General features: G+C 43.6%; 1 protein-coding gene across 1 annotated transcript in view; it reads right to left on the reverse strand.

Moving 5' to 3' along the window:
* Nucleotides 1-15,205, reverse strand: part of Alk (ALK receptor tyrosine kinase) — a 726,297-nt gene that overhangs the window by 8,409 nt on the left and 702,683 nt on the right. The window contains exons 25-26 of the mRNA XM_075955828.1: nt 13,172-13,264; nt 10,108-10,209 (exon numbers count right to left, since the gene is read on the reverse strand). Coding sequence (XP_075811943.1) covers nt 10,108-10,209; nt 13,172-13,264 — 195 coding nt within the window. The remainder of the gene's footprint in view (nt 1-10,107; nt 10,210-13,171; nt 13,265-15,205) is intronic.

Here is a 15,205-nt window from a genome sequence, read left to right on the forward strand (position 1 = left end):
CTGAAACTAATAGAATAGTAAAGGATAATAACTAGATTTAAAGATACCAACCCTGAAATTTTCTTGGTACATATTATTGATTTTGGGCATTCAATTCTATCTACCCAGTAGTGTTACTCTCACCAACTCTTGGTATATACATTAATAATAATGTTGACCCATTTAAAGTGTATGGGTATCTTATCTGCATGTATGTCTGTACACTACATGCCTCCAGTGCCCATAAAGGCCCAAAGAGGGTGTCAGACCCCCTGGAACAGGAGTTACATGTTGCAGACTATTCCTTTATACCATGTGAAGATCTGTGACTGTGACTGGTTTAATAAAAAGCTGAACAGCCAATAACTAGGCAGAATTTCCAGGCACAGAGGAGTCTGGGAAAAAGAAGGGAAGAGAAGCCAGTTAGATGCAGGACAAATTGGACACGTAAAATGGGATAGAGCTAAAAGTCACATGGTAGAACGTAGATTAATAAAAATAAGGGATATTTTCAACTTATAAGAGCTAGTTGGCTGTACAATAAAAGAACTTCTTCTGGAGGCATCACAATCCCTGACTTCAAACTTTACTACAGAGCTACAGTACTGAAAACAGTCTGGTATTGGCATAAGAACAGACAGGAGGACCAATGGAACTGAATAGAAGACCCAGATATCAACCCACACATCTTCAAACATCTGATTTTTCACAAAGAAGTAAAAAATATCAAATGGAAAAAAAGAAAGCATATTTAACAAGTGGTGCTGGCATAACTGGATATCAACATGTAGAAGAATGAAAATAACCCATATCTCTCGCCATGTATAAAACTCAAGTCCAAATGGATCAAAGACCTCAACATAAAGCCAGCCACACTGAACCTTATAGAACATTAAGTGGGAAGTACACTTGAATGCATTGGGACAGGGGGCCTCTTCCTAAATATAACCCCAATAGCACAGACACTAAGAGAAACAGTTAATAAATGGGACCTCCTGAAACTGAAAAGCTTCTGTAAAGCAAAGGACATGGTCTACAAGACAAAACGACAGCCTACAGAATGGGAAATGATCTTCACTAACCCCACATCAGACAGAGGTCTGATCTCCAAAATATTCAAAGAACTCAAGAGATTGGACACCAAAAGAACACATAATCCATTTTAAAAAAAAACGGAGCATAGACCTAAACAGAGAACTCTCAACAGAGGAAGCTAAAATGGTTAAAAGACAGTTAAGGAAATGTTCAACATCCATAGTCATCAGAGAAATGCAAATCAAAACAACTCTGAGATTCCATCTTACCCCTGTAAGAACGGCCAAGATCAAAAACACTGATGACAACTTATGCTGGAGAGGTTTTGGGGTAAAGGGAACACTTCTGCATTGCTGGTGGGAATGCAAGATGGTACAACCCCTTTGCATGTCAGTGTGGCAATTTCTCAGAAAATTAGGAAACAACCTTCCACAAGACCCAATAATAGCATTTTTGGATATATATCCAAAGGATGCTCAATCGTGCCACAAAACATATGCTCAACTATGTTCACAGCAGCTTTGTTTGTCATAGTCAGAACCTGGGAACAACCTAAATGCCCCTCAACTGAAGAATGGATAAGGAAAATGTGGTACATTTACACAATGGGGTACTACAGAAAAAAATACCGACATCTTGAATTTTGCAAGAAAATGGATGGAGCTAGAAAACATTTTTAGTGAGGTAACCCAGACACAAAAAGAAAATTATCACATGTACTCACTCATAGGTGGTTTTTAAACATAAAGCAAAGAAAGTCAGCCTACAAACCATAATCCCAGAGAATTTAGACAACAATGAGGACACTAAGAGAGACTTACATAAATCTAATCTACATGGAAAGTAGAAAGTAGAAAAAGACAAGATCTCCTGAGTAAATAGGGAGCATGGGAACCTTGGGGAATGGTTGATGGGGGGAGGGGAGAGGCAGGGAGGGAAGCAGGAAAAAGATGTAGAGCTCAATAAATATCAATAAAAAAGAGCTAGTTGGAAATAAGCCTAAGATATCGGCCCAATGTTCATGATTAATACGAAGTCTCCATGTGGTTATTTGGGAGCTGGCTGGCAGGACAGAAAAAGTCTGACTAAAGTTACAGATGTCTGTGGGCTGCCAGGTGGGTGCTGGATACTGAACCCAGATCCTCTGGAAGAGCAGCCAGTGCTCTTAACCACTGAGCATTTCCCCAACAGCAGAGTCCTCCCCCTTCAAACAAAACAAAGCAAGAAAAACAAAACAAAAATCCCATACAAAGACCTCAGGGCAGAAGTGTTTCCAACCTAATATTTTGTGTTCATTTTAAATTAATTAATTAGTTAATTAAAGGCACAGTGCAATGTGGAAATCAAACAATTTTCAGGAGTGTGTGTTCTGAGGACTGAACTCAGGTATGGTGGGGAGTGCATTTTCCTACCAAGCAATCTCTCCAGATCTGCTGGAATATGGTAACTCTTGACTTCACGTGGTGGAGTGTTTTACTAGAATTTGCTATGCTATTCCCTACTTTTCTCCTATACATTGTCTGTTCACATCTTTTGCATGATTTCATCTGTCAGGGCAGAATATTTTAGTATTTGGCCTTTGAGTTGTAGACGTCTTTTGTATGTATTAAATCTGTTAGCCCTTCAGCACAGCAGAGATGACCCTGGTGGTGTGAGTGCTGGTAAGCTGGTCCTGAGGGTGTGAGAGCAAGAGATGCCCCACCCCCCCCAACTCCTTGAGGCCTGTTGCATTGGCTTAGCTAGCTGGGGCAGTGATGGGGAGCTTGCCTGGTGGTGAGGATGAGGGAGAGCTGGTGGATTGACCAATCAAGAACCAGGTCCAGAACCATGATGAGACTTTTTCTTTTAGATTTTCTTTTTTTTCTGGGGGGGGGTGGTCAGAGAGATAAATGGGATGAGGTGCATGGTAGGAAATCCACAAGGAATCAGTAACAAGTTAAAGAAAAGATGTTAGTCCTTTATCAAAAATAATAATGCTTAGTTTTTGGTGGAGTTGGAGGTAGGGCTAGGGACTGAATCCGGGGTCTTGTATATGCTAGGCAAGCGTTCTACCACTGACTTGAGTCTCCCTACTTCCTTTTTTAAAATGTAATTCTGGGTAGTGTCATTTTGGCCCTGAACTCACTCTGTGACCAGGCAGGCTTTGATATCGCAATCCTCCTGCCTCAGCTCCTCAAGGAATTATAATTACAAGAATAAACCACCAGGCTTAGCCAAAACACACTTATTACTTGCTTTATGATGTAACTGTATAGTGTATCAAAGGCTTGAGTTTTCCGGTAGTTAAATATATTCCTTGAATTTTTTGTAATTTCTTTTATTTGTTTTATAGTTATACAATCTTCTCTTCACCAAGGATTAAATAAATGTTAACTGTTTTTTCAGTATGTTTGTTTTCTCTTACCTAAATCTAGTTAGAATTTATGTATGGTGGGAGGGAAGGGTCAAAATTGGTTTGTCTCTCTGAACGATTCTTCCCACACTTTATAAAATGATTCCCTCTTTTCTATTGGCTTTTGATTAAAGATAGGGCTGTTTTTAGTAGGCACACCTACCTATCCCTTCCATCCATTTGCTTTCTGCATTGACAATATCCTGTTTTGCTTTTTCTATCTGTGTTTTGACAACAAATAAGACATTTTCTGCTTTTTAAAAAGGTATTTGATTTCCTGTTACTTGTTTTAAAAGACTTTGGAGATGCAGTTTATTAGATTCCAGAAATAATATTTTCTACTTTGGTGACATTTTTATTTCCAACTCTTAGCTTAATGATCAGATTTTGGAGAAAGAAAATCTGTGTTTGCTCTAGTATCTCCACGCATTTTCTGCTCTCTGTAAATATTGCGCTAACGTGGTGGAGAAAGCACACTTCTGTGGAGCGGGAATGGTTTCTTTTACTGTTACTGTGCTGGTGAAATTAGCCGTCTGCAAACTGCTGGGGACATGAATTATCCCCTCTCATGTGGTCCTTTGGACCTCTTAGGGGAAAAGGAGACCCTCCCCCCAATACAACAAAAATGACATAACAAACAAAACCCAAAAGGCAACAAGGAAGCTGGCTGAAGAGCCCCAGCTATAGATTCTCTGCCTGTCTAAAGACAGGTAGGCACATACAGATAGGTACTAACTGGTGATTGCAGTCATCTTTTTGTAATTTTAAAGACAACGCCTGGATGTAGCTCAGGCTGGCCCGAAACTGTTTAACCCAGGTTGGCCTTAAACTCCCAATCTTCCTACCTAAGGCTCCTCAGTGTTGGGGTTACAGGTGTGGGCCACCAGATCGTTTGAGAGAAGACAGGTGTTATTTTGCCTTCCTGATGTCAGTGTTTGCTTTGCTTCTTGAATAAACAGATATAGACATATGCCCTCACTGTCCGTTCTTCCTCTGCCCCCTCCACTGAAGTTCAAAGTGTGTGTCCCTTGTTATTTTTCATATTCTTTACCACGGGAAGACATCTGCAACTAAGACTCTGTATTACAAAGTCAACTTTGGTTTGTGTTTTCCACTGTAACACTGTTTTTAAATATTCCCAGGTCCTTTTTGTGGCTTGATGTTTTTCCCCTCACTGGATCTTGTAGTATGGCTGAACATTTTCCCGTGCTGACGCTGTAGGCTTAGTGTGTTCTTTTTTATATTGCTCAGCAGTTTCTGTCCCCTTTAGCTTTCCATCCCCGATAGAGGGGAAGTTAGGCTGTTGTTGCTTTTCCTGTTTCGTAATCCAGTGGGGATCTTTGCCCAAGTGTACCTGTGTCAACGCTTCTCTGACGTGACACTCTCAAGGGCAGAACTGACTGGGCGAAGGCCACTCACTTATTCGGAACAATTACTAACTTGCTGACGCTATTCTGCCTCTGGGTAGGTTAGGCGGCTGTCGCTCTCTTTGGTGCCCACATGATTCCTCTGGAGAGCTTGTTAAGACACGTGGGTAGGCTCCACCCCTGCAGTTCCTGCTGCTGAGGCTTGAGGTGGGTGGGAGGGAGGGGAGGTGATTTCAGGGCTGCTAATGATGGGTTCCAGGTTATTCTCTATCTCTGGCCTGTCGACCCACTTTGAGACTCAGTGGATTAGTTAGGCCAAGGCAGATCTCACGGGCCTAGAAATAACCAAGCTGTTAAGTTGGGAGGGTAGCCCCAACCCCTGGCATCCATCCCAGCTCCTCTGGCCTGGGAGTTGTATTGGTCTGGACTCCAAATCCCAGAATGCCAGGTCCTGACCCTCCACTCCCACAGGGTATTTAAGTGGGCTCCCAGAGGAGAAGCACATGGTTCCAGGTTTGCAGGGCCTCCCCTCTGTCCTGTCTCTCTGCCATGCCTGTTGAGCACCGTATGTAATAAAACGATGGGCATTTTGATTTGGTTTGATCTGATCTAATTGGATTTCTTTGCGCCGGCGGAGGTGCCCTTCTTAAGATTTTTTTCTTAACACAAGCCACTTGCTCAAAAGAGCCAGCATGGGTCAGGAAGGGAGTCTTCCATCTTGGGACATTATCTCAATATGGGGCTTTCAGAACTCAAGGACATTTCCATTGTCTTGTGCTTTCTGTGCTAGGAACCATTTCCACGCCACTTTGATTCCCTGACTTTTTAACCTCTGGCCAGTTTCTCATTTATTTTTCTGGTTGAATAATGCAGAGTCATTATCAGCTCTGGCCTGGAACTTCAGGCGACACGCTTGCGTGGTTCCTGAGCTGTGCAGCTTGACACTTAGTGGATACATTTACCCTGTGTACATCCTGTTCTGGACTACATTCCTTTATTGCTTTGGCATTTTTATCTTTTGTATTTTCTGTGTCCTTCTTCCCGGGACTCTTATTTTGCTAGCTTATCAGATCAATTGACTTAATCCTCTCAATGGTCTTCTCTTTTCTTTCCTCCACCTCCCATCTCTTTAGAATTGCTTCACTTCCCAGAAGTTTAACTAAATTCTGTATTCCAGTCCAGCCACGACTTTTACATCTCAGTTATCAGATGAAAAAAAGAAACATGTTTTAAATAGAATGCTTCACATTGTGAAAGGATTGTACTATCAATATTGTGTTTTCATACACTCTATACCCAATTCTCACTATTTTTAACAACACATTAACACGGTACATTAATTACAATGAATGGATTAGCATTAAGGCATTATTAACTAAAACCCATAGTTTATTCAGATTGCCTCAGTTTTCATTGAATTTCCCTCTTCTCTTCCTAGATCCCATTAGGACATCATATTACACTGAGCTGTCATGTTCCCTTAGGCTTCTCTGGATGTCCTTATTCTTTCTCACTGGGCAGGTTTGAGCAGTCCTGGACAGGGGTTCAGTGGGATACCTCTCAGCTGGGGCTAAGGAGTGTGGGGAGGACTACATTTGTACCCCTTCATCTTAGGAGTATGTGTTACCACGGTGACATGATGCTGATGTTGGCCTTGACTCAGCCAGGCTCTCTCCGCCTGCAGGCAGGCTGCTGAGGCACACAGAGGTCTGGATGTGGACCGACAGCTCACTTTCCAACTCCCTCCCTGCCCATCAGCTGGAATTTCACTCAACTTCAGCAATAACAGTAGGTCCCTCCCCCACCTCTGGCTGTGCTTCCAGAAGTGCAGATTTGTCCCAGCTGTGGTTCCCAGCGTGAAAAGCCCCGGTACTGGGCAATCACGTGCCCTTCGGGCCCCCAGCCTCACATGACATGTACGGGTATGGCTTGTGCCCACCCAGTCCCACGACCCCTGGACCCTGTAGGTGGTGACCCAGGGCCAGCTTGAGCCATGGTTCATGCTGAATTTATGAGATGCTGGAGTTCAGTCTCTTGGACTTTCTCTTTCCTATCTTACTCATGGAAATGGTACCACTCCCATCCCTTATAACATTCTGCAGTGATTGGTAGTTGGAAACGCGGTCTCTGCTCTTTGTCCCTTCTCTCTGCTTGTCTGTCTGCCTTTCCTTCCCAGCGTGTAGCCCAGCCATGCTAAACTCTGTCCCCCAGACAGATTCCTGCCGCCTCCCACCGCGGCTAAGCCTTTCTTAGTGCGATCCTCTCTCCACCAGGGAACGTTCTATTTTGTTCTCCTGTTAAAAATGTCTCTCTTCTACCTGGCCTATGCCCACTCTTCATGGAGCCCTGTCTCTGCCACCACTGCCACTGCGGGGTCCTCTTTCTTGCCTGCCTGTGGATTGGCAATTTATGCTGGGGAAGTTTCTGATCTACTACATGTATGAAATAATGTGTGAATGCCGTATGACCACATGGATGTGATTCTGTTTTAAATGTATGTTTTACATGTCCCGTATGTCTCTCTTGTTATTTGGATCCATTTAAAATTTGCACAGAATTCCTGGGGTTGCTCTAAAAAACATGTGGTTTCTCCATGCCTTGTGCCTTGTGACTGCTACCATCTGACTAAGGGCAAGGAGGAGATCTCATCGCCATCTTTGCTATGGGTGACCATGCGACCACTGCCATCTTGTCTAAGGGCAAGGAGGCACCTCACTGCCATCTTTGCTCTGGGCAACCACTTACCCACTGCCTGCTGCATTTTAGCTCTACATTGCAGGGACCCCACCCCCCTGAGGCAGATCTGTTAGCTAGGAATCTTCGACTTTGATTCTCCACTTCCTTTCTCTCTCTCTTTCTTAACTTTATGTGCAAATATAAACTAGGTTTAACTCTGTATGTGTGTATGTGTGTGCAATTTGAATTCAACCATGTATATTTGCACATGTACTTACTGTTAAAAAATGTTTTAAGCAGTCCTAATGAACTCTGTTCATTGCATCTCCTTCTAGACTAAGAAAGCAATAAGTCTCAAGTATTTTAAATTGGTATGTACTTCTTAAATGATGATAAAAATATGGTTAGATCTATTCCAACATACAGTATATATGATTCAACTCTGTTTTAAAATGTATTCTACATGGTGATAAAAATTTAAGATTATAAAGATATATTTCAGACTAACAAAAGCTAAGTACTTATGTCTTTGCCAGGGGTTCAACACCAAGCTTCTAGAGAATTTAAATAAGTAACAGCATGTGTTTGTTGATCAAAATGGCTATCTTGACTTCTTTTCTGAGCTAATTAAAAGGTTTTATTTTGACAATAAAGGAGCTTCAATTCAAAATCATTGCTTTTCAGGCTAAACCTGGCAGGAATATAATGTAAAGTTCTAATCTTATGGACTCTGCCAACCTGTTGTAGACTGTTGAGGAATGCAAGTCAAGAGTCATCTTATAAATGACTAAGCTTGTTAATTGTGGCCATGCTGCGTACTGATGCAATTAATCAGAGGGGTAAAGCCTTAACTAGCCACCTGTGTGCTTAAGACAAGTAACTAAAGACAAAGTTTGCCGAATCATATATATCCGATAGACAGCCCTCAAATGCTCAGAGAGCTGGAGAATATGGCATTTAAATGTTTAATTATTAAAAAGCTTTTTGTAACAGAGGGCCAGGTTGACTCTGGTAGCTTCCCCATTTCCTCCAAAGAAGATAAATGGGCACAGAAGAACGTCTATCTGCAACCCACTTCATCAAGTGAAAGCGCTAGCCACTGGGATAAACTGTCTTTCATCTAAACTGCTGAAGATCTCCAGACAGTGGACAACAAGACACTGGAATCAACTGCCCAGGGCAAGGTAGGCTGGTCTTCCTACAGACTCCTGAAACATAGGATCTTCTGAAGCCTGGCAGGCCCTGTGCTAACAGCAGAAGGCAAATGCTGCCCCAATGCTCCTGCCCTCATCGACCATGGAGGACCCTGGGAAGTGGTGTCTAGGTAGCCAATCAAGTATGTTTTGGGCCAATTTTTAAATCAATAACTCAGGTAAAATGTTATCCTTCTCAAGAACTCTGATGCTGTTTGACGGCTGGAAGATTTACCAGTTTAAAACCTCACAGAACAGATTTCAGCATAACGTTTTACCACGTTTCAATGAAAGGTGTTTTATGATGTGAGGGTCAGAGAAAGTTTTAGAATCTAAAAAGTGTTGTAAGGTGTACAGATGCAAGTAATCAGATTTCTCTCTCATTACACTGCCGTTCATGGTCTTAACACTAATCAATAAAATTCTGATAAATTATTAATCTCGCTCTGGCAGAGTACTATCACTACTATTCTGCAAGATCAATATTTTAAGTTCTCTTTGGTCATTTTCTAACTCTAAACCTCAAAGACACTTTTCATTGTGCAAAAGCATGCGTCACAGTTATTTCCGGCATAACTAGACTGCCGTTTATACAATGTACATGTCTAAAACTTACGTTTTCACAAGCTCAAATAACTCTTGTAAATTCCAGGGAGCTAGCCGACTTGGAGGATTCACCTTAAACAGGTCATATGCACCCCTCCTTCATTTACCAGGCCCTCAGAGCCCAAGCTTCCCACCTTTCCCTGGTCCTAACACCCTCCCCCTCAATCACCAGGACTGAAAGAAATATATTTTTTTCCCCTAAACTTAACCTCTGTTATGCCAGCACCTTGCCAGGCTCAAGAGACACCGAACAGTTCCACAGCGTCTGGACAGAAGTGAAACAGCCAGACACCCCAGGACATGGCCAGCATCCTCCAAGAATTCAATGGCCACAAATCAGCAGGAAGCAGTCTTGAGAACCTGGTGCCCCATCCCCGTCCCACTTGCTATCCTCTTTAATTTCCCCCACATTTTTATGATGAAAGATACATGGGAATGTTAGGATACTGCTGGCCTGGCCTGTCACCAGGCAGGATGAACCCGGGTAGTATCGTGTCCCTTTAAGAGACAAGTTCTGCCCATTGTTAATCTCTCTCTTCCTACCAAGGCAAGCTCATCTCAATCTTCTCTCCTCTCCTGTCCTCTCCTCTTTCCTCTTTTTCTATCTCTGTCTCTCTGTCTGTTTGTCTTTCTTTCTCTCCCCCCTCTACTCCCAATACCCTCTAAATAAACTCTATACTCAAGCTCTCATTGCATGGTGTATTCTGTTTCCCGCCCACATTCCTCACCTGCCATAAGACCCACCAAGGTCTCTCCTGTTTTGTATCACACACCTTTTCTCAGAGGAGCGTGGTCCAGTTGGTCCAAGATCCTCACTAAGTCACAGTGATATGTGGAGGAGGGCAGAGGGAAGACTCACCATGTATCTGTTTTAGAAGTAAATATTCCTTCCATGAAGGCCTCTGGGGGCATCCACTTCACTGGCAGCATGGCGCACCCACCCTTTCTATAGTAGCTGGCCCTGTGGGGGAAGAAGAGACCAAGCTTGGATTGGAAGGGGTCAATGAACAGCAGCTCTGCCTGGAAGCCTGAGAAAGACACTGCAACACTGCCTGTCGGTGGAAAAAAAAACAAAAAACAAAAAACACTGAATTTAAAGGCAGGTCCTGGGTGTCTGGGGAGGAGAGTAGGGGAGCACAGATCATTTAGTTAAGAATCTTGGTGTCACTTAATGGCCCACTGGAGGCACAGAGGAAAAGATCTATGCAGTGGCTAAGATCCCTGCTAGCGGCTGTTTAGATTTCCCTGTTGGGTTTTATTATAACTCACAATGAATAACATTACTCCAGCCTTATAAGTACAGCATGTTTGTGATGACCTACAGTAATTTGACTTCCAGAATGGGAGGGCTGAGGACAGGGCTCGCGCCCTATTCATTTCTGATCCTCCGTGACATTGAGACAGTGGCATTTCATTCACTGTTGGCACTCAACAAATAACCCAGACAGCTGGCCAGAGGCCGCTTCCCGCAACACATCCAGACAGGGCACAGGGCTGTCTGAGCATGGAGCTGGCTTAACACATAGATGAATTAACTTATTAGTTTCATCAATAATGCCATCGATGCAACTAGCTAATAAGAACTAATAAATTAACTCATTTACCCGTTAAGCCAACTCCACACCTAGCCTGATGTTCTGTGCCTGTGCGTGTTATGGGAGGCGGCTTTCCACCAGCTGTCTGCACTAATTAATGACTTCAATGAAGATGTTCTGAGTATTAGGATGTATCAAGTGCTCTGCCTTGTACTGAGGACATAAATAAATCATAATTTCTCCTCCTCCCAAGGATACAGTTCAGTGAAAGATACACACACACACACACACACACACACACACACACACACCCCTGAAATCACGGTACTGACACCGCGTATGATAATGGGGTGGGTATGGAGTTCAGCGATAATGATGAAAGGTTGATTTTCTGTATATAAAGTAAGGGCACATACAGGGGTGGCGTTACAGAGAGCTGGCCAAGGAGTTCTCTCCAAAGACCGTTCCTGGTTCAGAACATCGAGGTCAGCAAGGATGACTGAAGTCTGGAGAAAGGAATTGCTTCGGTTTCGATCTTAAGGGTCCCTAGCAGCCACGTGCTAGAGCCTTGGTCACCAGCCTGGTGCACTTCTGGGATGTGGTGGAACCTTTAAAAGGTGGGGCTTACCAGAAGGCAGTGAGGTCATTGGGAGCAGGCTCTTGAAGATGTGTGGACCACAGTCCACTCATCCCCTTTTCTATCTTTGTTTTCTGTCTACCATGAGGTGACATGATGTCATGTGCCCCTGTCCCCATGCGCCGTAATACCATAATCCAGAAGCAAAGAAGTCAAACATATGGCCATGGACTGAGGGTACTCTAACTGTGGTCCAAAGTCAATATTTTCATCCCTATAAATTCATTTAGCTCACACATTTGTCACAGGAAGCTATCAGAGAGGAAGCCCCAATAAGGGATGACAAGCTGGACAACATGCTACACTGCTCTGTTTGAAACTGGAGGCAGCCCCCAATGTTCTGAGAAGGTACAGGGAGGTGTGCAGAGACTCGGGGGAGGCTGTGACCATTAATGCTGATTCCCAGCTTCCTAGACTCCAGAATCTCCCGGATGATGAGCCTCTCTGGGTAAGCCTGTGAAGGATTATCTTAAGTAGGTTAAGTGAGGTGGGAAAACCAACCCTAGAGGAGGATGGCATCATTCCCTGGACTTGGGTTCTGCACTGAAAAAAAAAAGAACAAAGCAAGTTGAGCATGCATTTATCTTTCTCTGCTTCCTGATTGTGGGCATGGTGTGGTCAGCCGCTGCAAGACCCTTCTGCCTTGATTTCCCCACCATGATGGACTGCACCCTTGAGCTGAGAACTGAATAAACCCTTTCATCTCTGAGTTGCTTCTGTCAGGTATTTGATCACAGAGATGAGAAAACAGCTAAGATGGGAAAGGCATGCGCAGATGGCAGCAGTAGATGACTCCAAAGAACCCTTCACTGATTCCGGCCTCCATACTCTGTGGCCTTAAGGTCTCAGCGCAGAACTGATGGTCCTGGCCCCTGGAGATGCCTCTTGATTCTCACCTAAGTCCTATGGAGTTTCCAGATGTTTGTCCTCATTCCTCAGATAACGAAAGCGCTATGGAACCATGTTCCCGCTTCTGGGCATTAGGGAAGGGACCAATGAGTGACCATGTAAAGCAACAGTTTGCTCATCTTGTCTAGCAAGGCAGAGTTGCAAATAATTAGAAAAATAAGAGACTACATGTTGGGAAATAAAATACAACAAAACCACTACATTTTATAACAAAAACCCTTTATTTAATACTATCATTATGATCATTTATAGTGTTGAGGGCCAAGGCTGGCCCTCATATGTGTATGACAAGTGCTCTCCCACTATGGTACATCATCGTTCCTTCACTGGTAATTTTTATGTAGTCTTGAGACAATAATAGAGGGAAAAAAACAATGAAGTTGAATTTCAGAGGGACTTTTGTGTTTTGAACTATATTTCTATGCCTCTGAGTTTTGGCAAGGCCCAGGACCCTTTTCATTCCAGGGAGCTTGTGTCTCTGACGATGAACGTCACTGCAATTATTTAGAATTTTTGAGAGTTGAGGGCATGTGTTGAGTAAGGATATAAAGACCACTTCAAAGCTTGTCACACAGCAAGTGTCCGTGTTACTCGGTTAGAACACGGCAGGATGAGAGAGTTGGAGCAAGAGAGATAAGCCAAATGAAACATGCTATCAATAGCTGCTGAGATTAGATGAAGCACTAATAAGAGATTCTTATCTCTTGGAAGGCACTCATTGGAAGTCCATGTGGGGGGTTGACCAGGTACCAGATGATGTAAGGTGCAGGCCAGCATAGGCATCTATTTGAGGAGACTGGATGGTGGGGGAAGCCCTTGGGGGACCAAGGCAATTCTCTCACCTGTAGATGTCTCGGGCCATCCCAAAGTCTCCAATCTTTGCTATTCTTCCAGCTCCTGGACAGGTTAGAAGACAGTTTCTAGCAGCAATATCCCTGGGAAGAGGATTGAATGAGAAAATAGGTTTCTGAATTTCATTCATAAAACGTCCTATAAAACGTCCTAGCACCTTCACCTCCGGTGAAGTTCAAAGTGTTCTTTTCTTCTCCCTGTGTTTATGCTGTTGTATTATACCGCATAGTGGATGAAATAGCAATGCCAATTCCAGACCAAGATTAGGGGAACTGTGATGGCTTTAATGAGAAATGCCCCTCCCAGGTTCACAGATTTGAACACTTCCTGGTATCTGGCTGGTGGTGTTTTGGGGAGAGGTTGTAGAATCGTTGGGAGGTGGAGGCTGGAGGAAGTACATCACTAGGGGAGACCTTTAAGTGGTTACTGCCTCACCCCACTTCCAGTTCACTCTCTGTGTTTGTGGGTGAAGACGTGATCTCTTAGCTTACTGTGTTTCTTTCACCATTGTGGACTCTCCCTCTGGGACTGTGAGCCCAAATAAACTCTCCTTTGATCATGGTGTTTTATCTCAGCAACAAAAAAGCAACTAATATTGAAGGGCTCTCTAACAGGCCCAAACATGGCACTCAGGGTGCCAACAGGTTTGCCCCTTCCCCCTTCCTTGCTCAACCATTAGGTTACATTCCTAAAGCTAGCCCCCAGGGTTCATTCCCTTATTTGACTACTGACTCATGCCTGAGACTGAACTCCAAGGTCCAACTATCAAAACACCATGGTCCAGCAATTAAAATTCATTGTTGGACTACACTGGCTAGCCTGTCCAACCAGGACTTACTAATTCACCCTATCAGACTTCCCCCTTTCTCCTTAAAACCACTTCTGCAGAAACACCTACTTTCTGCCTCTGCAGATCCAGAGGTGCCCCCCTCACTGGCCACTGCAGCCTATAAATCTTCTTTGTGGCGAGAATTTAGTGTCTGAGTGTGTTCTGTGCTGACTTCGAGGCTCCTTATACATATAACAATGCTTAGTGAGATATGAGTCATGAAGTCAACTACAATGTAAAGTAGAACTTGTTGGTCTTTAACAAGACACTGTTAAAGGCTAATTCTCATTACAATACACAGAGTATTATAATCATCCTCATTTTATGAAAAATCTAAGTTAAAGCCAGACAACACAGGGGCATAAGAAATGCTACCTGGCTTTGGGATATTTTTATACATAGAGTATAGTGTTATACATAGAGTATGGGTTAGTGTTTCGCCAGTAGTTTGAAGAAATGTTCCAGAATAGTACGACTTCAAATTCAAATAGGTTACCATATTTCCAAACATTTCTAGTTGTTTTTTGTTTTTGCTTTTGTTTTTTTTCAAGACAGGGTTTCTCTGTGTAGTCCTAGCTGTCATGGAACTCTCTTTGTAGACCAGGCTGGCCTCAAACTCACAGAGATCCGCCTGCCTCTGCCTCCCAAGTGCTGGGATTAAAGGCGTGTGTCGCCACCATTGCCAGACTGTTGTTTTGTTTTGTTTCTGTAACAGCCGGTGTGGTTCCTCCACCGGTGACTGTATCTACTGCCTTTGCTAAGCCATGCAGCTAGGCAGCTGAAGAGACACTTCTGAGTGGAGAAACTGGCACTCTGTTCCCAGGCTCCAGGAGGCTCACTTTCCTTCAGCACGCCTCTGAGGCCCCACTGCAGAACTTCCCAGACTTGTCCCCCTTGATGACCCCAGACAGCTTCTGCCTTGACATCCATTTGGGAACCAGACCCCAGCCCGCAGTGCTAATCCTGTTAAACCCTATGCAGAAAAATTAGAACCAAACGCAACAAACAAAACAAGCACCTTATGGGCACAGATGGTGTTTTATACTTTTAAATGGCTTCGTGGAGGTTCTTATCCTTGGTTGAGGGAGAAGTTGGAGGATAAACAACTGGCTAAGATGGCTTTTTAAAAATGCGAATGGGTGGTGGGGGTAGATTTCTCAATGGTTATGGAACATTGTGCTATTCTGTGACAGGA

The sequence above is a fragment of the Microtus pennsylvanicus genome, chromosome 21 (genome assembly GCF_037038515.1).
Source record: "Microtus pennsylvanicus isolate mMicPen1 chromosome 21, mMicPen1.hap1, whole genome shotgun sequence".
In the NCBI taxonomy this organism is placed as follows: domain Eukaryota; kingdom Metazoa; phylum Chordata; class Mammalia; order Rodentia; family Cricetidae; genus Microtus; species Microtus pennsylvanicus.